The sequence below is a fragment of the Orycteropus afer genome, unplaced genomic scaffold (genome assembly GCF_000298275.1).
Source record: "Orycteropus afer afer isolate SDZICR_OR568_19922 unplaced genomic scaffold, OryAfe1.0 scaffold00107, whole genome shotgun sequence".
In the NCBI taxonomy this organism is placed as follows: domain Eukaryota; kingdom Metazoa; phylum Chordata; class Mammalia; order Tubulidentata; family Orycteropodidae; genus Orycteropus; species Orycteropus afer.
This window is the reverse complement of record NW_006921694.1, coordinates 7,758,178-7,781,406: the sequence shown is the minus strand read 5'-3', so window position 1 is coordinate 7,781,406 and position 23,229 is coordinate 7,758,178. Positions and strand designations below refer to the sequence as shown.

The 23,229-nt window shown below is 41.9% G+C and overlaps 1 protein-coding gene across 1 annotated transcript in view; it reads right to left on the bottom strand.

The window, feature by feature from the left end:
* RASGRF2 (Ras protein specific guanine nucleotide releasing factor 2) overlaps positions 1–23,229 on the bottom strand; it is a 493,174-nt gene that overhangs the window by 50,270 nt on the left and 419,675 nt on the right. Inside the window, exons 19-23 of the mRNA XM_007943466.2 lie at positions 21,211–21,323; positions 9,983–10,043; positions 9,438–9,541; positions 7,171–7,255; positions 3,666–3,863 (exon numbers count right to left, since the gene is read on the bottom strand). Of these exons, the coding sequence (XP_007941657.1) occupies positions 3,666–3,863; positions 7,171–7,255; positions 9,438–9,541; positions 9,983–10,043; positions 21,211–21,323 (561 nt within the window). The remainder of the gene's footprint in view (positions 1–3,665; positions 3,864–7,170; positions 7,256–9,437; positions 9,542–9,982; positions 10,044–21,210; positions 21,324–23,229) is intronic.

Here is a 23,229-nt window from a genome sequence, read left to right as displayed (position 1 = left end):
AGAGGGGGAGGCCTTCAACGAGATGGATTGATACAGTGGCTGCGATGATGGGCTCGAGTATAGCAGGGATTGTGGGGCTGGTGCGGGATTGGGCAGTGTTTCGTTCTGCTGTGCATGGGGTCGCTATGAGTCGGAAACGACTCGACGGCACTTAACAACAACAACAACCTGTAGTGAACCCATCGAGGATCTTAAGATTTTATTTAAAAGGAAACCTATTTTGGGTTAAGACATAAATGTAATTCTAATCAACTCCATGATTGTCTTATCCCAAACATCTTCTAAAGGAGGAAAGTAGTCTAACACTCTTATAAAACTCCAACAAATCCTATTAAACCACACTCCTGGGGCTAATAATTATTGAGTGTATGCATACTCTCCTTAACACAGAGGGGTATGTATATATGACAGGATTTAACCCCCACCTTTGGGATAGACTTTCCTTGGCTCATCTCTTGGTTACCCAATTTAGGGTGGTTGAAATCCTTATTTGTTACAATACTCCTCTTATTAACAATAATGCTCTTTACTTGCTGTTGTATTCAGTGTCTCCCTAGGTGCTTACCTGTCTTCAAGCCTCCAGAATTGCAAGCTACTCTACAGGTACTCGTAGTCTCTTCTCCTCCAGACTATGGCCAGAAGATTACATGAACTGTCCAAACTACCAGAAGCTTACTGACCAGGGATTGAGTTCCACCATCTTTGCCCCCAGTAAGCAGGAAGCAGCTAGGATGAGTTGTTACCCTGTTTCCCAAAATTGTGGAACAGTAACCATTCTAAGGGGGAATTAGAAAACCGAGTAAAGTGTTCCCAAGAATGTGGAACAGTATCTATTCTAAGGGGGGATTGAAACCGAGTAAAGTGTTCCCAAAAAATGTGGAACAGTATCTATTCTAAGGGGGAATTGAAACCGAGTAAAGTAAAAATTATTTCCCCTACCCTGGCACCCAGATGGGAATAGATAGGTAGACTGAATTACCCCCAACTATTTTCCCAGTATACTAAATTACCCCCAACTATTTTCCCACCCTTTGAGTCGGGGCCGACTTGACGGCACATAACAACAACAACAACAACAATTTTCCCACCCTGGACAGATGAGTATTCAGTTCCTTAAAGAAATGAATGGAAAACATTCCTTCCTGCAGATGACAGACTGCTAAAAGTATCTTAGAAACAACTTGTAAATTAACTCTGGCCCAGGGACATGCACAATAGGACAAAAAAGGAACAAAAGTTAATCTCCCCTCTGCCCAAGCCCCTATCAGCTGATAACAGGAAGCTAGTGTGACTCATCCATTTCACATTCACGCCCCAAATTCCTCAACCTTTTGTGAATATGTACAACCCCCTCTCCTGAAACCTACAAAGGCTGTGTTTCAATGGCATCTCAGGGAGTTAGATCTGGGTGCTAAACTACCCCTACTCCTTATATTGTGGCTTTGCAATAAATAATTTTCTCTCCTCTCAATCTCAGTGTGTAAACTGTTTTGGCCTGACTGCACACCAGGAAGGGACCCGCATTTGGTCCAATAACAGAACCACAGAGATGGGCACCCATGCTGATGCCTCTCACCAACTTTGGCTGGTCACAGTAAGGTAGACATAGTGGTATGCATGGGGGGTTAGGAGAGAGGGCCTGAAGAAGATCCTCCCACTCTCTGGCACCAATGGGACATGGAGGAGTCTGGAAAGTTTCCTAAGGCCCTGTGAGAGGCCAAGGTAGTTGTCTAATAATGAAGATTCAGCATGCCCACAAAGTACCACCAAGGGGCGGGGTATCCCATAGTAGAGGCTGCTAGGTGGGCAAGGCCTGGAGGTAAGACATACTCCAGTCTCAGACCAGCATAGCAGGTGTTCACTGAGGGGGAGGTGAGGTCAGTCATGCTCCCTGGTTGGATCACCATGTACCATTCCTGGGCAGAGTAGGCACAGCATTTGTACACCAAACAAAGGAAAAAAAAACCTCCACAAATTTATTGCCTCAAGTCAGTTCCAACCTCATGTGTTACAGAGCAGAACTGTTCCATAATGTTTTCTTGGCTGTAATCTTTGCAGAAGTGGATCACCAGGCCTTTCTTCCATGGTACCACTGGATGGGTTTGAATTACCAACCTTTATGTTATGTGGTAGTTAAGGTTCTGTGTCAACTTGGCTGGGCAGCTAGATGTCGTTGTTCCTCATGGTGAGATTGGTAATCAACTCCATGGTAGAATCTAGCCGAGCAGCTGTCTTAGGGATGTGGTCTGCTTCTGGTATAGCAGAAGAAGTATTTAGAAGGGTCTCAGAAGGTTTTGGCACGCCTGAAACCTACATGTAGCTGAGTCATCATTCAGCAGCCTATCCTATTGTCTGCTGATCTTGGGACTTGAATCAGTGGCCTGCTATATGTGGTTTGACAATTTTGAGACTGTGTCATTTTATTTGTTGCCTTTGGGTTTGTCAGCCTCAGCAGCTAGCAGCTGCCTGAGTTAAGAAAAGGCTCCAGCTTCAGTGGGTTGGGAGCAAGAGGCAGAGCTGAAGCCCAAGGTCGAGGGCTTTCACCCAGCCCCTAAAATTGGCACTTTGAACTCAGACTTCCAGACTCCTAAATTGTAAGATAATAAATCCCTGTTTGTTAAAGCCACCCATTTGTGGTATTTTCTTTTAGAGAGGCATTAGGTAGTAACCAAAACAGGTTAGTATGTTAGAAGCGAGAATGGCCAGACTTCATCTCACCTATTTTGGTGTTGTCCGAAGGGACCAGTCCTTGGAGAAGGATATCATGCTTGGTAAAGGACAGGGTCAGTGAAAAAGGGGAAGACCCTCAACGAGATGGACTGACACAGTGGCTGCAATGATGGGCTCAAGGATAGCAAGGATTGTGAGGATGGTGCATGACCAGGCAGTGTTTTATTCTGTTGTACGTAGGGTGACTATGAGTTGGAGCTGACTTGATAGCACCTAACAGCAACAGGTTAGTGGGTGAGTGACCATTTGCACCATCCAGGGACCTATGTGTACATCAGGCACAAATGATTCACAGTGGCCTACATCTAATGATCACTCAGCAATAGACTGCAACAGCCCAGTGGGGTGCAAACATCCTCCCAGAATCCAGGGGAAACTCTCCCTAATACCCACCAAGCTCACCTTGAGTGATTTAGTTTCAATCTAGAAATGATCAGATCCAAAAGATAGTAATGAGAAAGCTGAGTCTTGCATACTCATATCATTTCAACAGAACTTTAAATCTACTACTTGAATGACAAAGAAAAAGGTAAGGCCTTTTTAAGTCCTTGGTTTTGGCCCTAAGGCAACCGTATTTTTACTTTAGGGGAGGAAGAATGCCAAATATGGAATTAATCTGCCCTACCTAAATAATTCAGAAAACAATTCCTGACTGACAAACACAATGTTTGTGGTTATCCCCCAAAATGTGTTAATGATTGTTTTGGTTTGTATTTTATTTTCTAAATTTAACTATTTAGAAATGCACATGAGTGGAATCAATTATGTGGTAAGAACACAGTAATTACCCATGTTGGCACCTTTCTTTGGCAACTGAGCTGCTCATTTCAGTTAATGATTTCTTAATTAGTAACATTTATCTTGGCTCTCGCCTCCCAGCCTCTCCCAGTCTCTCCTCCTCTTGGCAGCGGGATGTGTCACATGCTGACACTCACCTGCTTGGACACCTTGGCCCAGGTTTTCTTCAGCCTGTAGATGGCACTTCTGTTTAAGGCTGAGGTGATCTCCAGCACGCCATTGTAGTTGTGCAGGCACCGGCAAATGTCAGCCACTGCCACCCACTTCTCAATCGCGTTGGCACGGGAGCTGACATCAGTGTAATTCATTATTTGGGAGGCCACCAGGTTACTCATCTGAGACAATCAGAAAGCCAAAGAGGCAGGTTTAGAGCCAAACAATGCATTCAGGCAAAACACCTGAATTATCTACAGGAAAACAGGATGTTTGGTGATGTGGAGGTCATATTCCATATTTATATATCAGTTTTTTGAAGAGACTAAAGTCTGTGATGATAATAACTACAAACTGACGAGCACCTGTTTATCCTTAGAGATGAAGACATGAACTGCTTGGAAGACATGCTTTTGTTAACCGATAGTTTTGATGAAAGAGCTATTGTTGATAATTATGGAGTTAATGGAATAGAATAACCTGAACCCTGAGGAGAAGCAATCTTTGAAGATTGTGGCCTGCACGCCATATGCTTCATGGCCCCCTGCAGTGTGGACAAACTCACTCTGGGAAGCCTTGGCTCCCACAGAGGAAAAACACAGGGCTCCCAACTCCATCATATTCTAATCTGATCTGGCCAACGGTCACACCACAAACACTTAGCTGCAGGGGAAGAGAGAACATTTTCTCTCTTTTTTTTTTTTTTTCTCTTCCCACCAGCAGTTAAAAGGACCTACAGCTTCAGGGCTAGAGACTATCATTCCATTACTTAACGCCAGAGATAAAGCATTGTCTTAAGAACCTCAGTACTTGCAATATGGGAAGGAAAAGGGCAGAACAGAATAATTAACAAAGGGAAAATGTCACTTTTGTATGCACACACTAAATCTGATGAGTGCACTCATTCTTTGATGATCCTGAAGATCTCACACTGCCTCAGAATTGTCAGTATGGATGTTCATTAAAGACATTTTGTGTTGATCATCTACTACGGGCCAGGCATTCTTTTAGGTTTTGGGAGCAGAAAGCAAATAAATCAGTGTCCCTGATCTTAAGGCTAAGCAGAAGGCTGGCAGTTCAAACCCACCAGCCACTCCTCAGAAGGAAGGCGGAGCAATATACTTCCGTAATGATACTGTCTGGGAAACTCAAGGAGGGGTCGTTATGAGTCCAAATCGACTTGATGGCAGTGAGTTTGGTTTTTCGACCTTAAGGCACTCTAAGTCTAGTCAGACAAGTGTATGTTACATTGTTGTTGTTGTTGTTATGTGCCGTGGAGTCACGGAGTCGGACCCGACTCACAGCGACCCCTCTTTGGGTTTCCTAGGCAGTATCACTACAGAAGTAGATTTACTACTACTTCCCCACCCTGCCTCCATGTTCTCCAAGTTGTCTACGCATAGGTTTAGTAAAGCAGGGTGGGGCTTCTTGGAAGAGGAAACACCTACATTAAGTCTTAAAGGATACGAAGGTGCAAACTGTTAATGTGCTCCACAACTAACCAAAAGGTTGGCAGTTTCAGTTCATCCAGAGGGACCTCAGAAGAATGGGCTCGTAACCTACTTCTGAAAAATCATCTACTGAAAAGCCTATGGAACACAGTTCTACAGTGATACACATGGGGTAGTCATGAGTCCGAACCAACCTGATGGCAACTGGCTCCCCCCCAACCCCCATCAAGAGGAAGAGCATTTGCAAAGAACAGAGGTGGAAGGCATGACCAAATGAAAAACCTGGCAGTGGCTGGAGGATCATGGGGGTGAGAGAGAGTTAAACAGGTAAATCAGGTTGAGCAGTTTTGACAGCATCCTTAAGGTAAGGGGAAACCACTGACAGACTTTTGTGGAAAAAAAAAATAGTGACATAATTAGATTGGCCTTTCTGATAAGTCATTTCATGATACTGAGTGAAGAATAGATTGGAGGGCAGTGAGATGATAGGGAAAGATGAGTTAGGGGCTTCAAAAGAGAAAGGGTGGAAGGTCGAACCAAGGTGTGGCAGTGGGGAAATAGGGGAGGAAGCGTTTTAATCACATATGCATATTGAGGGTTTAATGATGTGCTGGGGGGCGTGGGTAAGGGAGGGGAAAAAAAAAACAAACTCACTGCTGAGTCAGATCCAACTCATAGCAACCCCTCCTTGAGTTTCTGAGGTAGTATCACTACGGAAGTTGTTGTTGTTATGTGCCGTACCCGACTCATAGCAACCCCTCCTTGGGTTTCCGAGGCAGTATCACTACGGAAGTAGACTGCCCAATTAACCTTTTTGGTTAAAGGAGAAGAAGGACTCAAAATTGACCTCAAGATTTTCTGCTTAGGTGAGTGAATGTATGCTAAGGTCATTAATCCAGACTAAGAACTGAGACTAAGCTGAAGAGGCAGGCTTTGCAGATCAGGGATGCTGATAATAAGTTCCACGAGCAACATGTTGAGGGCACAGTGCCAAGTGATCATCTAAGTGGAGGTCTTTGGACCTGAAGGTTGGGATTGAGCCTCTGATTTGAATGTCCATTTTATATCCCAGGTATAGACACAGCACAGGTAACAGAGTTTTATCTTCCACACTAGGGGCTCTGCTGTTCAGGAGTAGCCTAGACAGTTTGTTTGTGTGCCCTATTCGCTAAGCGGCAGTGGCATCGATGCCCATAACATGATAGTGCGTTCAGTCAGAGTTTATGTGCTGCCATGGACCCTGTACAAAGCACTGTTTTAGGAATCTACACTGCTACTTGGATTTTGTATTTTGATTCTTGATGACTTACTAATTTACCTACTGGGTTCCTGATAATTTTTTTTTTTTTCAATAAATGTACCATTGTTCCTTTTACTGTCATTTAGTGGGCCTGGAAAGGGAGCCTTCCCTTTGCACAGCTAAGCCTGAAGATACTCCCATATCTGTTTCTAATTCCACCAAAGGACTATGACCATCAGAACAAAACCAATTAAGAGTTAGTGGGTATAAAAGCAATTCTTGGTCTTACTGTTAGACAAAAGCAGAGCTTGGAGACAGACCAATAGCTGGTCATCACTGCACAGAGCTACAACAACAATGTAATTATGCACGAAGAGTCCCCTTCCAATGTGACAATATAATTTGGGTTGAATGTTGAGTAATGATGGGGAGTTGTACCAACCCCACCTTATTGTCACCAGCTATCACCAGAGGCCGGTGACACATATGCTTCTAATTCTGTCAGAACTAATCAATTTATAACCATGAAGTAATGATGACTAACAATAGATAATAACAGCAATCTATACATTATTGAGCACTTATTAGACTTGGTACCATCTCTTATGTCTGGAAGTTAACTGGAAAAATATGACATCACTGTGACCTCTTAGAGGAGATTAAAGTTGTCTTTAACATTCCATCAGTTCCGCTTTAAACATATGTGGTGCGGTTGCTTTATTTTAGAGAAGGAATCTTAAAGCCCTGATGTTCATCTTCCTGTAGTGTGGCCAAGGTTTTATTTTTATGGTTACTCACATCATTAAAGTGTTGGCTGGTTTTCATAATGTAAGGCGTTCTTTCGTTTTTATCCAGCTTCATCCACCCCTGCCCAAGAAACTCTCTGAAATTTCAAAGCAAAACACAAAACCAATTAACTTTTCCTTAAATGTGGTTGTGATTCTAAATCATTATTATGAATATTAGCCATAATAAATCTGACATTGTCCAGAATGTCGCCTGCCACCCGATGCTATTGACCATCTCAAATAAGTTTTAGCCCAATTCTAGCATGTCATCACTCATGCCAAAAAGAAAAAGATTTTCAGTTACCAGCTTTCTCTTACAGTTTTTTGGAACTTTGTCCCTATTAGGATCATAATAAAGGTTTCTCTGGAGTTGGAAAATCATGACCAACACAAGAGGAATAAAGAGGTTAGGTACTAACTCAGAAATTAAAACTATTTTCCATGAATTAGCTTTAAGAAACACTAAGGCTTAGCAGAGGGTCCAAAAAATCCATTACTGTTAAACATGTTAATCAAGAACAGCATTTTTTTTTTCCTTTATTTTGCCCTCATATTCTCTGGTAGAATGTAGATGCTAAAAGTAGGGACTTTGTTTTGTTCCCCCCAGAGTCCAGAACAGTGTCAGTATATGGTAAAGGTGGAATAAATGCTTATTCAACAAGCAATGGACAATTAAGAAGAAGCATGCAGGAATTATTTTGTATGTACATTAAAAAAGAAATTATATTACTCTGATACATTAATACAGAAATGTTGATTGAGTCCTGTGCATGCCTTGTCCCTTGCGTTGTTGATACTGCTCCCATTCTGCAGAGCTACTGGGCATAAAAGTATGCCAGTACCACAGATGAAAAATAAATAGCAGGGGTTCACACAAGTACAGAAGAAGGGGCAGGGAGGAGAGGTGGGGAGGGTCCCAGGAAAAGACTATGCCAAAGAAACAGGAAGATTCTGGCTTTGCTCCTTCTCCTCCTCTACCCTCTACCTCCACAGAGGTCACTCTCTTCACCTCCCTCATCCTGTGCCCTGGAGGGTAGCAAGGAGTTGGGGTTGGGGGAGGCAGTGGCAGAAGACGGCTGGATGAAGCACTGTGGTGCCTAACTGGAGTCTTCAAACAGTCACAGGGTTCATTTTTGTGCCCAATGGGGCCATGTTCCTCTTTTGTTTCATTTTTTAATATTCATAGATAGGTCTACGGGTGCTACAAGAAGGGGAGGGAAAGACGATGAAATACAAGTAAGAATAGTCAGCAGGAGCACCTCTGGTCCTACCCCTGTGCCTCTCTAACATAGCTGAGCCTCTGCCCACCAAGTCATCCACTCTATCATTACTGATCTCCTCTCTTCATACAACACTGATCATATTCATTTCTCTTGCCTAGCCCCTCCCTTACCTTCACTTTGGCTATTAGTTCATAGATGATGTGTGTCAACAGTTGCCATTTGTTCAAATGTCTAGTTTCTGGAGCTATACAATATGACAACTAGAAAGGGGCATAGATAGCCACTCTCTACTCTTCACAGGGGGAAATTAAAGGGCTGTGTGACGAGTCCATGGTCACAAAGCTTAACAATATGTGCTGATTCATTGAAGTAGGTGAAGGACTGCAGCAGAATTTACAGTATTTACCCTAGATCAGTGCTTCTCATAGTAGAGTCTCGGCACCCAGACTTATCTGGGATGCTCACTGAGAATACAGTTTTCTGGGCCTCATCTAAACCTACTGAAATCAGAATCTCTGAGGGGCTGGGTATGTGTGTGTACAGGAATCTGCATTTTTAACATTCTTCCAAATGGTTCCCTGGGTGGTACAAAGAGTCACTATGTGTGGCTGCTAACCAAAAGCTTGGGGGTTCAAGTCCACCCAGAGAAGCCTTGGAGGAAAGGCCTGGTGGTCCACATCTAAAAAATCACCCATTGAAAGCCCCATGGAGCACAGTTCTTTGGGGTCACTGTGAGTCAATGGCAAATGGTTACTAGTATAGTTATAGAACTACTGTTAGAGCTTTACTGAGGCTTTTCTGATTCAAGGACACGAGAATACAGAGAAATCCACATTCTGTGGCAACTGCAATATATATAGAAACAAATGAGTGACAGTTCTGACAGTCCCAAAATTAAGATTTCCAACATCGATTGGATCCAAAAGACATTCAAGGGGGACCAAACATATTAAGACTCACTTCCTTACATACACACATCCGCCTTAGGAATAATGTCAACTTCTAAGCCTGTTAGTCCTGCGGGAGCCCTGATACAGGGAGGGGCAACACTCACTCATAGGGGATGCTTCTGAACACGATGTGGTCCAGGAGGGTGATCTGCTCAGCTAGCTCCATGGCTGACAAGGTCTCAAAGCACTTGGCCTTCAGACAGTCAGTCTGCAAGAGAAGAGGAAGAGAGATGAAGCACAACCTACAAGCAATGCACCTGCCATTGCACTGGCCAAGTAGCGAGGCAGACAGCTGCATTTGCAGAAGCATAAAATCCATGACTGGATTCTATCTATAAAAGGGCATCCTAACAGCTAAAAATATAGGAAAGCCAATATTTAGATCAAAGACTCACTGCTAAACCCCAAACAAATGTGGATTATCTCACAGAGTTTCAGTGATCGAGCATATAGTCAAATATTCAGTTATCAGTTAAACCCAAAAAACCAAACTCACTGCTGTCGAGTTGATTCAACTCACAACGACCCTTCCTTGGGTTTCTGAGGCGGTATCTCCATGGAAGTAGATTGCCCAATCATAAACATATTATTTTCCTTTGAGAGACAGTTTATACATAATTGTGCTGGATATAACTACAGGTGAACTCACCATTTGAATGATATCCTCTAATTTCAGGTGAATGTCATCTTGATCTTCTTGTGAAAGGGCCCTAAAAAAAAAAAAAAAAAGTCAAAATCAAAATATCCTCCATGAAAAATAAAAGTGACAAGCTGCTTAAGCTAGGAATGAACTACAAAATGCAGTTTGGAATGATAGATCTTAATAACAAGAGAAAGAGTGTGTAGTGGGGAGAAGGGAATATGGGGACTTTCTGTACTTTCAGCACAATTTCTCTATGAACCTAAACCTATTCAAACAAATAAAGTCAATTTTAAAAGAAAGGTGAGAAAGGATACACACACATACACACTCACACCAAAAAAATGCAGTTTGGTTTTCCCTGGGGTCTTGAAGGCCCAGGTCCGTGAGGCTGTGAACAGTGCACACAAAGGGATGCTGAGCTGGAGGCTGTGGAGATAGGTTATGATTCTCCCAGGTGATCAACAAAGCTGAAAACGTACATGTAAACAGCACATGAGCATAATGAAGAGCTGATTTATAACAAGGAGCCAACTTGCTACTTAAAAACCAGTTTCCATGGAGTCAGTTGCAACTCACAGTGATCCCATGTGTGTCAGAGCAGAACTGGGCTCCATAGGCTTCTCAGTGGCTGATGTTGGGGAGTAGATTGCCAGGCTTTTCTTCCCAGGCACCTCTGGGTAGACTAGAGTAGCCAACCTTTCAGCTAGCAGCTGAGCGCGCTAACCATCCACCTCCACCAGAGGAGCATGGATGAAAGGCCTGGTGATCCCCTTCCAAAAAATCAGCCATTGAAAGCCCCATGGAACACAATTCTTTGGGGTCGCTGTCAGTTAGAATTGACTCAATGGTAAAGTTTCAGAACCACTGTTAGAGCTTTATTGAGGACTTTGTAATTCAAGGACACAAGACTACAGAGAAATCCACATTCTGTGGTAAACCGGGATGCCACTTGTTACAAGTAAGATTGTAAATAAAACAATCACTGTTAAAGTGAACCTGAAGGTAAGCTGAGTGTGCTCTGTGTTACTGAGAGGATCTGTGATGTGAATTTGGGCATCTTGTAATAATATCAGTGACACTAGGCTTCCCTTAGAAACAAAATCAGGGGCTCTGTTGGCTTCCTTCACAGGCCTGAGTAACCCCACCCACTCTCCTCTAGCTCCTATCCTGGGCATCTGCTGCTGGCATGGAAGGCGGAAGAGGCAGAGCAACTTGCTGGGAGCCACCCTTTCCACCCATGCAGACCAGAAGGGCAGGGGAGTTCCTAGGTGGCAAAGTTTGAACAATGTGAGGGAGATGCCAGCAGATAAAACTATTTTTCTTCCTACATGAACTTTCCTGAGACACATTTGGTCCCGTAATCCCACACATGGTGTTATTTTAGCACTTAAGATATTATTTTGGATAAATGATAAATGAATAATCACGTAAGTAAAGATACATAAGTGGATACTGGTTTCAGAGTGGGAGCAATACTTTGCGTCCAGCGGAAAGTTCAGACTCCAGAACAATTAGACTGAGTAGGTATCCAATTATGTAATGTACCATCTGGGCCAAGCATTTTAAAATTTCCAAAATGAAGGCACAATCACATAGTAAAGTATTAAAATATTTAAACAGTCCTAAAGCAGTCCTCTGACTGCCAGAGGAAGCTAATTTTAAAAGAACTGTGCTCTGAAGTGATTAAAATCACCACCACCACCACCACCTCTGAAAATACAAAATCAACAGAGATGTGTTATTGAGATGCCCACTATGTGTCGGGGATGTGCTGAGGACTTGACATCTATTCTTTCCTATACCTTAAAAAACTCTTTCAAGTGGGCATCATTATCTCCATCTTACAGATGAGGAAACTAAAGCCCCGGGAAGTTAAAAAACTCATAACCTTTCCTGAAGGGGACCCTGGGTGGGGGAAACGGTTAATATGCTCGGCTACTAACAGAAGAGTTGGTGGCTTGAGTTCACCCAGAGACATCTCAAAAGAAAGATCTGGTGATCTACTTCCAAAAAATCAGCCAGTTTTCGTCCTATGGAGCACACTTCTACTCTGACACACGGGGTCATCATGGGTTGGACTCAACTAGAAGGCAACATTTTTCATTTCAAAAAAGCTCATAGCTGGTTACCAGGGAGCAGGCTCTTTCTTGATTCTTGTCAGCAATTTGCCATTGCATGTGTGAATTCAAAAAAGTATTGCTTATAGCCACTCCTCGGAACGAAGGTTGGGCAATCCTACTCCGTAGTGATACTGCCTCGGAAACCCAAGGAGGGGTCGCTATGAGTCGGGGCCGACTCGACGGCAAACAACAACAACAACAACATATGGTAAAGGGCATATTAAGGCAAGGAAAAAATAAGTCAATACAAATTTTTCTCCAAAGACTATGAAATCATGTTTAAGAGCTATACACAGAAGGTAACAATGACTCTTTCCCGAAGTGTACGTCATTCTTTCCACTCTAGTCAAGGCTGCTGGGGAGAGATCAATGACCCTAAAACTATGTGTACCAGTGGAGATTATTATTATTATATTTTTCAAACAAGTCTTGAAAATATCCTTCTCTTGGAAAGAAATGGTCAAAAAGTTATTGCTGTTAAGTGCCATTGAGTTAATTTTGACTCAGTGATCCCTATGTACAACAAAATTAAACACTGCCTGGTCCTGTACCAACCTCACAACTGTTGATAAACTTGAGCCCACTGTTGTAGCCACTGTGCCAATCATCTCATTTGGGATCTTCCCCTGTTTTCCTGACCCTCTACTTTACCAAGCACCATATCCTTCCCTAGGGACTGGTCCCTCCTGACAACATGACCAAAGTACAAGAGATGAAGATATGGCCGTTCTTACTTCTAAGGAAGCAAGAAGTTGCCTCCTATCAAATGTTCCTCCTCTCAGTGATCTCAGCCTAATGTTCCAAGATAAAGTCTGGTTTTCTCTCTTCCTAAGAGCCTTGTTGATGTGACTTTGGACTCTGTGAGATTCAGCAATGACCTTTCCATAAGCTGAGCCAAATAAGGAGACGATCCAAGAAGTCAATCACTGTTTCTTTTCATTTTGTGGCCTGTTTTATGTCTACAAAAAGTCATCTTTAGGTGGAACCACTGAGACTATGGCCCCTAGCTGCCCTTCAGGTCTGGAATTGAACTCACACCTGTGGCTTCCAGCCAAACAGTAGACAGGCATGTGAGGTGAACATTTACCTGAGGCAGATACATTCCTTGGAGAGAACAATCATGGGAGAAAGAAGGGCTGTTTATGCACAGGGAGACAGCTCAGGGGGCAGGAGTGCATGGAGGGATGGATACAGAGAAGCGGTGACTGTTGGGAGGAAGTGGGAGGGGAGCTGTTGTATTGTGGTAAATTGTAGTTAATGTCATGAGACAAAGTGTGTATGAACTGCTGCATGGAAAGTGAATTTGCCTTGTAATTTTTTACCCAAATCACAAAGAAAAAAAAAAATCATCTTTACACTGTATTGATTCTGAATCTGTATAGATTTGGAAGAAAGCTAGTTAGGCAACTTGGTGGAGGTGGTATTTTAGAAATATAAAAATCTTGAACAGAGGTTTTTATACACAAGCAGGGCAACAGACTATCTATGGCAATTAAACGTATCCATCAAAGGTAAGCCGTTAAGAGACTTTGTGAGCCAGGAATGGTTCATCACAGAAAGATTTAGCCTAGGACTCACGTAGGTGCACAGGGATGTACTGTCATGGATGTTTAGATATGGAGCCTCTGGGTGGTGCAGTTACTGCACTCAGCTGCTAACTGAAAGGTTTGCTGTTTGAGTCCACCTAGAGGCACCCTAGGAGCTCTGGTAGCATAGTGCCTACAGCACTTGACTGCTAACCAGAAGGCTGGCAGTTCAAACCCACCAACCACTCCTCAGAAGGAAGATGGGGAAATTACTTCCATAGTGATACTGCCTCGGAAACCCAAGGAGAGGTTGCTATGAGTCAGGTCCGACTCGACGGCACATAACAACAACAGAGGCACCCTGGAAGAAAAACTTGGTGATCTACTTCTAAAAAATCAGCCACTGACAAATAGCGTAGGGAGCGCAGTTCTCCCCTGAATTGGTCTGTCATAAGTCAGAACTAACGCGACAGCCAACTGATCAAGGTTTAAATACATGTTTTTATGGTCATATTTCACTGACAGACAGCTCAGAATGTATATAAATCTCTAATGTCAAAGCTACGTTTAACTGAAATACGACCAGTTTTTATCTCTCACAATCATAACCTGTATTTGCTGGGAAGTACGTGCAGAAATGTCTTGCCCTTCAGATGGGGAAGTGCCTGTACCCTGGTCCAGTCCCAAAAGAGGAAGGATTTGCTTCTAATCTCCTGACTGCCTTCAGGCTCTGATGAACACTCCAGGCCCTGGGTACCCCCAACATATAACAGTCAGTATAATTAGTTTAATAATTGTGCATTTATAAGGAAACCTTATAGTAACCATAAGCAAATGTGATTATACAAGTTCTTTAACTGGAAAAATTTCCTTCAAAAAACTCACTCGTGGAGATCAAGCAGTTAAAAATAGAGCCAAAAGTGACTGGCCCCTGCTTGGGGATGGGATACATGTTCTGAGTGGTTCACTGGTCAGTGGTACTTGCCAACCTGCCGCCCACAGCACAGTGGCCTCTGACTCTGTGCCCCACCCACCTCCACTGACTTTGTAGATGGTTTAACTTCCTACTTACCTCATCCTCTGGGACCTGCCAGACCTTCCTCCTTTTCCTATGCTTTCTCAAGCAAGGCTTTCCTTCCCTCCAAGCTTACATGGACCTATGGCTACCTATGCCCTGGCATGTTAAAAAGGAACATGTCCCCAACAGTTCAGACAAATTAATAAAGAAAGTGTGCCTTGAGTAGTGTGCACTTCTAGAGAATTATCTGTATGAGCTTAAATTGACAACAGTTAATCTAAAGCACAGATGAGAATTTAACCTGTGGCTGTTGAGTTGATTCTGAGTCATAATGACCCCAATCCTATATGACAAAGTAGAACTGCCCCCATAGGGTTTTCAAGGCTGCAAATTTTTACAGAAGCAGACTGCCACCTCTTTCTCCTATGGAAAGGCTGGTAGGTTTGAACCACTGACCTGGCTAGCAGCAGAGGACTTAACTATTACATCACCAGGGCTCCTGAAATGAGAACTTTAAGCAACAGAAAGCCTTAAATGGGTGAATTATATGACGTGTGAACTGTATCTTAATAAAAAGATTACAAAAAAAAGAATCCACAGGCATAACCCACTTAAGGCTATTTTTTAAAAGAAAAAGAAATTTTAAAAAAAGCAATTCCATTATCTTGTTTCTCCCAGCTGCCCACTGCTGATATAACAATGTGGGTAGAGGTAGTGAGAATGGGTGATGCAATGTGAAAGTCCATAACCACTGTCCTTGAAGCATTCATGTAGAATTTGTGAATACATATATGTTGGGTTGTGTATATTGCCACTAAAAATATTTTTTAAAAGGGAACATGTCTTTAAGTACACAAAAATTCTTTATAATAAAGTCTCTTGACTTTGGCTAAAAATGATTTACTATTTGTTTCTAAATTAAGAAATGTACTGTTTATTTCCAAATAAAAAAATCAACTATCAAGAAAATATATATTTTTTAATTTTTCAGGGCAATTAAATAACATTAAAGAAGTGTCATGAATAATGGGATTTCTTCAGCTGACGGTTACACCTAGATCTTACTCAGTAATTCTACATTCTAATCATTCTAATCTGATTTTTAAAATAGAAATAAACAAATTTCATACATATAAACATACATATCTGATATGGAAGGTTATCAAAGGCCCTAAGAGAAATCAATGTGACAAAAACATTTCACTTATTCCTCCAATAATCACAATCTCATGTGTCCAGATAGGAATCCCTTAGATATAGCTCAGGTGGAATAAGTTATGTGGCAGGAAAAATTCAACCAAGGATCAATAGTTCTTTTGCATCATATTTTTTTGCCCAGAATTATCCACTAGCTGATTGTGAAGATAAGTCAGTGACCCAGGCACCCAGATGACCCACACTGGGACTCAGAGTCTGGCTCAGCAAACAGTCTTGTGACACCTGTGGGATTCTGTCTACATTAGTTAATATGCCAAGGAAGTTTATTTTGGACTAAACAAAGGCTTGTTTTGTTTTGAGCTCATGGGAAGAAAGATGATCAGAGATGGGAGACAGATCCAAAACCAAAAAAAAATCAAACTCACTGCCATCAAGTTGGATCCAACTCATAGCGATCCCTTCTTGGGTTTCTGAGGCAGTATCACTATGGAAGTAGATTGCCCAACCCCACTTCCAAGGAGTAGCTGGTGGCTTTGAACGGCCAGCCTTCTGGTTAGCAGTCAAATGCCTTAGGCACTAAGCCACCAGAGCTCCCATAGGGTAGTACAATATCTATTCCATGCTTGGCCCCTTGTGTGGATTTTGAATCTTTATAGGGAAAGATAAAGATACTCGGTGGTGAAGTGGTTAAACAACTCTATGGCATCTAACAACAACAAATAGTGAAAGGTGTGGAAGCAGAAGCTGAAGGAGCTCTTTTTGTGACAGACTGAGACTCTGGGCCGTGCAGAATGGCTCTGGGCCAAGCAGGATGGCTCTGGGCCTAGGTGTCACAGAGATGGGCAGGTGCATCTTTCTCAACTTTTTGAAAGAGCAATGGAGGTTTCTGTGGTAAACTGTAGTCAATGACATGAGACAAAGTATATGTGAACTGCTGTATAGAAAATGAATTTGCTCTGTAAATCTTCACCCAAATTACAATTAAAAAAAAAAAAAAAAAAGAGCAACGGAGGCTTCAGAAGATTGGTAGGCAATATCCTTGCAGAAACTGTGGTGTTCACACTGCCATCACAGGTCTCTATCGTCCTGATAAGGTCTCTCCCTGAAGTAGCAGGTGGGCAGTGGGCTTGAATAAAGATGCTGAGGCAGAAATATGACTATGGTTATTCCCGAGTACATGCTTCTTGGTACTCTTAGAATGCACTGGGAAAACTTGGCAAGAGACTAGAATCCTCCATGGGCAGCTGGAAACAAAAAGTCAATAGGATTGTTTTCTTTTTAAATTTCTCTATCTTTTAAAAAATAGCATTAAGTGGGCTATGCCTGTGGGTTCTTTCTTATAAGTTTTATTAATATGTAGTTGACATACTATATAATTCACCCATTTAAAGTATACAATTCAGTGTTTTTTAGTATAGTCACAGAGTTGTGCAACTTTGAACTAGGTTTTAATTTTATATAAAAGGTAATGAAGCCCAGAGAAAGTTGAGTTTGACTAAAATCTAGGTCTAGTTTCTTTTGGGACATAGTGCTTTGATGGCAGAAAACATTTTTCCCAAGAGCTACTGTCAGTGCTTTCTACTACTACTGCTATTGTTACTACTGCTACTAACAGTAACATAAGAGCACTCTGTCTGCACTATGGATTTCTCAACATAGAGAAACAAAGAAAACAAAAATCCTCACAACTGGACCAATAAGCAGCTTCACGATAAATGGAGAAAAGACTGAAGTTGTCAAAGATTTTATATTACCTGTTTCCATGATCAACACCCATGGAAACAGCAATCAAGAAATCAGATGATATATTACAACTGGACAAATATGCCACAAAAGACCTCTTTAAAGTGCTGAAGAACAAAGATGTCTCTTTGAAGATTAAGATGAACCTAACTTAAGCCATGGTATTTTGAATAGCCTCATATGCATGTGAAAGCTGTACACCGAATAAGGAAGACCAAGGAAGAGTTGATGCTTTTAAGTTCTGGTGTTGGTGAAGAATATTGAAAGTATCATGGACTGCCAGATGAACTAACAAACCTGTCCTGGAAGAAGTGCAGCTTGAATGCATCTTGGAAGTGAGAATGGCCAGGCTTTGTCTCACCTACTTTGGTCATGATGTCACAAGGGACCATTCCCTGGAGAAGAATATCATGCTTGGTGAAGTGGTTGTTGTTGTTGTTATGTGCTGTCGAGTCAGACCCGACTCATAGCGACCCCTCCTTGGGTTTCCAAGGCAGTATTACTATGGAAGTAGATCGCCCCATCTTCCTTCCGAGGAGGGGTTGGTGGGTTTGAACCACCAGCCTTCTGGTTAGCAGTCAAGTGCCTTAGGCACTATGCTGAAGACCCTCAATAAGACGGATTGACATAGTGGCTGTAACAATGGGCTCACACATAGCAGCGATTGTGAGGCTGGCGCAGGACTGGGCAGTGCTTCATTCTGTTGTACATGGGGTCACTATGAGTCAGAGCCAACTCAACAGCACCTAACAACAACAACAACAATTATGTCTCAGGTACTATGATAACCTCTTTACATGTAATAGATCATATAATTGTCACAACAACCCAATAAGGTAAGTATTATTAGCCCCATTTTATAGAAGATGAAACTGAGGTTCAGATTGGTTAAGAAACTTGACAGCTGTAATTAGCTCAGCCACACATCCTGTAAAAGTTAGAATCAGATTCTGCCCATGTTACAACCCCCAGGCTGTACCATTTACTAAAATTTCTATTCCCTATCAGTGTTACACCTCTAGTTCTCAGGTCATTTATTTAGCAAAGAGAATTGGTACATCTTAAGCCTGATGAATAATAAAGATCTGGGATGGTAAATAGGATCCATCAACTCTAATTACCTGGCAATGCCAATTAATCAAGTTCTGAGGCCACCTTTTGGCTCAGGCAGAAAGCCTCTCAGGATTGATTAGTAATGTCTGACATGTTTTTGTGTGGGGGGTGGCAACATGAGGGCTTCATATGAGCCAATCCCAATAGTCTTTCCCAGGATGACTACCCTCATTTCCCTAATACTAATCAGTAAAATGTCACTGGTGGCACAAACTTTCAGAATATAAATATCCATTTTTTAAATATCAGTGTTTTAAATATAAAGAGCATAAATAATATATTGTTTACATTAAGAGAAAAGGAATAGCCCTCAGTCACAGACATAACCATTCAACCACTGAACCAGCTTTTTCCTAAACATGTATTTAAAATTTTAAATCTGAAAGTAGACACAGTAATTCAGGTTCACAACAGTTAAGCGCTCGACTACTAGGATGGTACTTCAAATCTATTCAGAGGCTCTGATGAAAGACAGGCCCAACGATCTTCTTCTGAAAGCACACAACCTTGAAAACACTAAGGAACAGTTCTACTCTGACATGAGGTCACCATGACCTAGAATCAACTTGACGGAGCTCTGGTAGTGTAGTGCCTAAGGCACTTGACTACTAACCAGAAGGCTGACGGTTCAAACCCACCAGACACTCCTCGGAAGGAAGGTTGGGCTATCTACTTCTGTAGTGATACCGTCTCGGAAACCCAAGGAGGGGTCGCTATGAGTTGGCTCCAACTTGAGGGCACATAACAACAACAACAACAACAACAACAACAACAACAGCTAACCAAAACGTTAACAATTTGAACCCACCCAGCAGTGCCACAGAAGAAAAGGCCTTGTTATCTGCTTCTACAAAGACTACAGCCAAGAAATGCTGTGGAGAGTTGTCTGTAACATATGGGGTTGCCATGAGTCAGAATCAACACCATGGCAATGGGTTGTTTAATTATTTATTTTTTAAAATTTAAATTTTTTTCATAGAATGGAAAAAACAAAGAAGTCCTCTATACCTTCTTCTTACCCCTATATAAAAAGGGTCTGACCATGGAATCTTGGCCTAATAAAAGTTAAAGGTAGCTTTTGGTCCAGTCACTAAAAAGTTAGACAAAAAATGTTGTTGCTGCATCAGGGATAGACTTCAAGAACCATAGTGGACTGGGCTACAACAGACTCCTCTCCACATACAAACATCCCAGATAACAAGTAACAGAAAACAATATAGCCAAGCCTGGAAGAAAGAGTGGATAATCCAGGCATCACAAATGCAGAGGGAATTAGAAGCCAGATTGGTAAAAGATGCTGGGCTTTCTACCCCCAAGTTGGAACAGAAATTTTAGCCACAGATGAGGTGGGAGGCTGTAACATTTTAGACATTTCAGGCTTCATAAAGCCATTGATGGCTGTCTTCCTCATGGAGAATGGACGACAGAAAAACCTACTCACTAGTTCAGGAAGCTATAAGAAAGCTCTTACCTGCTTGGATTCTGGGAATGATAACTATGGACACAAATAAACAAGTCTCTAGTGAGAGAGCAAAAGTTCAAGCCTGTATCACGTAGAAGTGTGGGGCCCTACATTGATACCATCTACATGATGTGGAAATTCCAAGTTAGGAAAGTGACACAAAAATTGGTCTAGGACCAGAGGATTAAATAAATACAATCAACCAACCAACCACATAACTACTCTATGGCAGCACATCCACACCCCGAGTGCCTAAGATGCCCATAGAAAGGCGCAGTACCCAAGGCATTTGACTGCTAACCCGAAGGCTGGCAGTTCAAACACACCAGTTACTCCGTGGAAGAAAGATGGGCAAACTATTTCTGTAAAAATTTGCCTTGAAAACGTAATGAGGGTCACTGTGAGTCAGAATCAACTTGATGGCAGTGGGTACTGGATGGGTACTTATAAATACCAGCTTATAATAATTCATTAGAACCCATATGAAGGAGGAAAAAAGGCAGCTCTCTTCAATGCCTGCTGGATGGACTCACAAGAGGCGATCCACAAAGCTTCTTTCCTTAACTTTGGGTACTACAGTGAGCCACTGTGCCTCCCCACGCAAATAGGAACACTCCACGTAACCTATGTAACCCAGTCCTAACTCCAGGGAACTTTCTGAAGCTGAACTCTTCTCTGAGGCAGTAGACCCCAATCTGCCCTCAGGAACAGGAAAAGGATGGTATTATTTTACTGGTAAGACTAGAATTCCGGATGCCCCCAGGATTCTAGGATTTATCATACTGGTTTGATAGGATCCTATTTTATATAAAAAGTCCAAATAAACAAACATCATTCATTGTTGTTACTGTGGTTGTTGGGTGCCATAGAGTTGGTTCCAACTCATAGTGCTCCTGTGTACAACAGAATGAAACACTGCCCAGTCCTGTGCCATTCTTAAATTATTTGAGCCACTGTGGCAGCTACTGTGTCAGTCCATCTTGTGGGTCATCTTCTTTTACGCTGACCCTTCTACTTTAGCAAGCATGATGTCCTCCAGGGACTGGTCCCTCCTCATAATACGCCGTTCAATAAGCATCTGCAATTGCTTTTACCTCAGTATATTCGCTGTGGCTTTCCTTTCCTGGGGAAGAAGATCTGGGTCTCGCAAGACTTCTTCTAGTAGATTTAGGACGTTCATCTTTAATTCATTGTTAAGTTCAAAATCCTATAAAATAAAACAAATCTTTTTAATGTGGGTTTTGAAGTTTAGCTCTATGACACCTGAGACCATTGCCCATGATAAATTCTCCATATGGAAATTAGAATGTATGTATGCTAGGGCTTACCTCATAGATCCTTATTTAATTGGATTGGGATGCGGCTCTTTTGATATCTCTGATAGACTCCTCAGATGATGCTAATGTGCAGCCGGGGATAGAACTGCTCCTCAAGGGACAGCAATGTGGCAGTGTCCTTAATAAAGCTTATAAGACTACCTTCACATTGACTGTAACTTCATCACACCCAACACACACACATACACACATACATACTCACAGTGTAGTAGAATTAACAGATTTCTTCAAATCCTCAAAGAAATACATGCTTCCTTTAGCCTAGAACATTGGGCATCTTTGTTACATGTTTATTTCTATTCATCTTTCAGCTCCAGGAAGTGACAAACATTCTCCCAGTAAATAAGTCTTCCTTCATTTACCCAATGTGGGTAGGAAGTTTTCCTTCATTGTTCTATGGCACCCCCCCATCATAACTTACTCTTTGGTAGGGTTATTTGAATTGCCTAGTTTCCTATTAGACCATGAGTAAGATCAGTAACTGAGTCATAGCAATAGTTCAAAATATACTTGTTGAAAGAAGAAAATTCGTCATTTGGTCAGTGATTTGAGTGAAAAATTGTAATCCAGATATGCTAATCGCTAAAGAACAAATGTTATTACAAACTGATGGGGAAATGCCACAAGAACTCGGAAAGGAGATTGAAAGAGTAGTAACTGGACAAATTTGGGAAAATGTGAGCATTCAAATGAACAATGAAGATAATGAGTAATAATCCACTGGATAAAAATAATCCATAAGTCCGTACGGATGCCCACACACAAATGAATAGATAGATAAATACACAGAGGTAGTAAAGATAAACCATAGTCTATAGGGGAATTCCAACTAATAAGTGCAAAGGAATAAAAGAATTAGAAAGCCATTTTCAACCACAGCAGTAATAACTGATTCAGGCAAGAATCATGAATGAGTGCCAAAATGGCTGAGTGAAATTTCTTGGGGAACAGAATATTAACAGTCTCAGAGTCTCTCCCTAGAAATTACTTATTACTTACAAAGGGACAATCTGGCAGATGCCACCTTAACCAAGTGACCAAAGTTACAAACTGACATCATGTACCCACTGCCATATGCGCTGTAAAGATTATATCAGTTATTACTTCTGTCAAAAATGCATCTCTTACAGAGAACATCAAGCTTAATTGGTATAACATATTATACATAAACAGTATTCCACATCCTACTTTGGTGACTAGTGACTGGGGTCTTAAAAGCTTGTAAGTGGCCATCTAGATTCAACTATTGGTCTCCCCTCATCTGGAGCAAAGAAGAATGAAGAAAACCAAAGACACACAGAAACAATTAGTCCAAGGGACTAGTAGACCATGCAAACCTCAGCCCATATGACTCTGAGACCAGAGGAACTAAATGCTGCCTGGCTACCACTGTTAACCACTTGGAAAGGGATCAAAATAGGAGATCCAGAAGAGAGTGGGAGAAATATGTGGACCAAAACTCAAAATCATAAACAAGATTGGTGAAACTCCTGAGACTATGGCTCCTAGTCAACCTTCAGGTCTAGAACTGTGAACTCACTCCTGTGGCTTCCAGCCAAACAACAGGCAGGCATATAGGGTGAACATTTACATCAGGTAGATATATTCTTTAGAATGATCAACCATAGGAGATCAGAAGGGTAGTATTTGCACTGGGAGGTAGCTCAGGGGGCAGGAATGCATAGGAAAGAAGGATACAGGGAAGAGTTAACTTCAGAGAGGGAGTGGGAAGAGAGCTATTAGAGAAAAAAAAAGCTGAAAAATGGGGAAAAATGC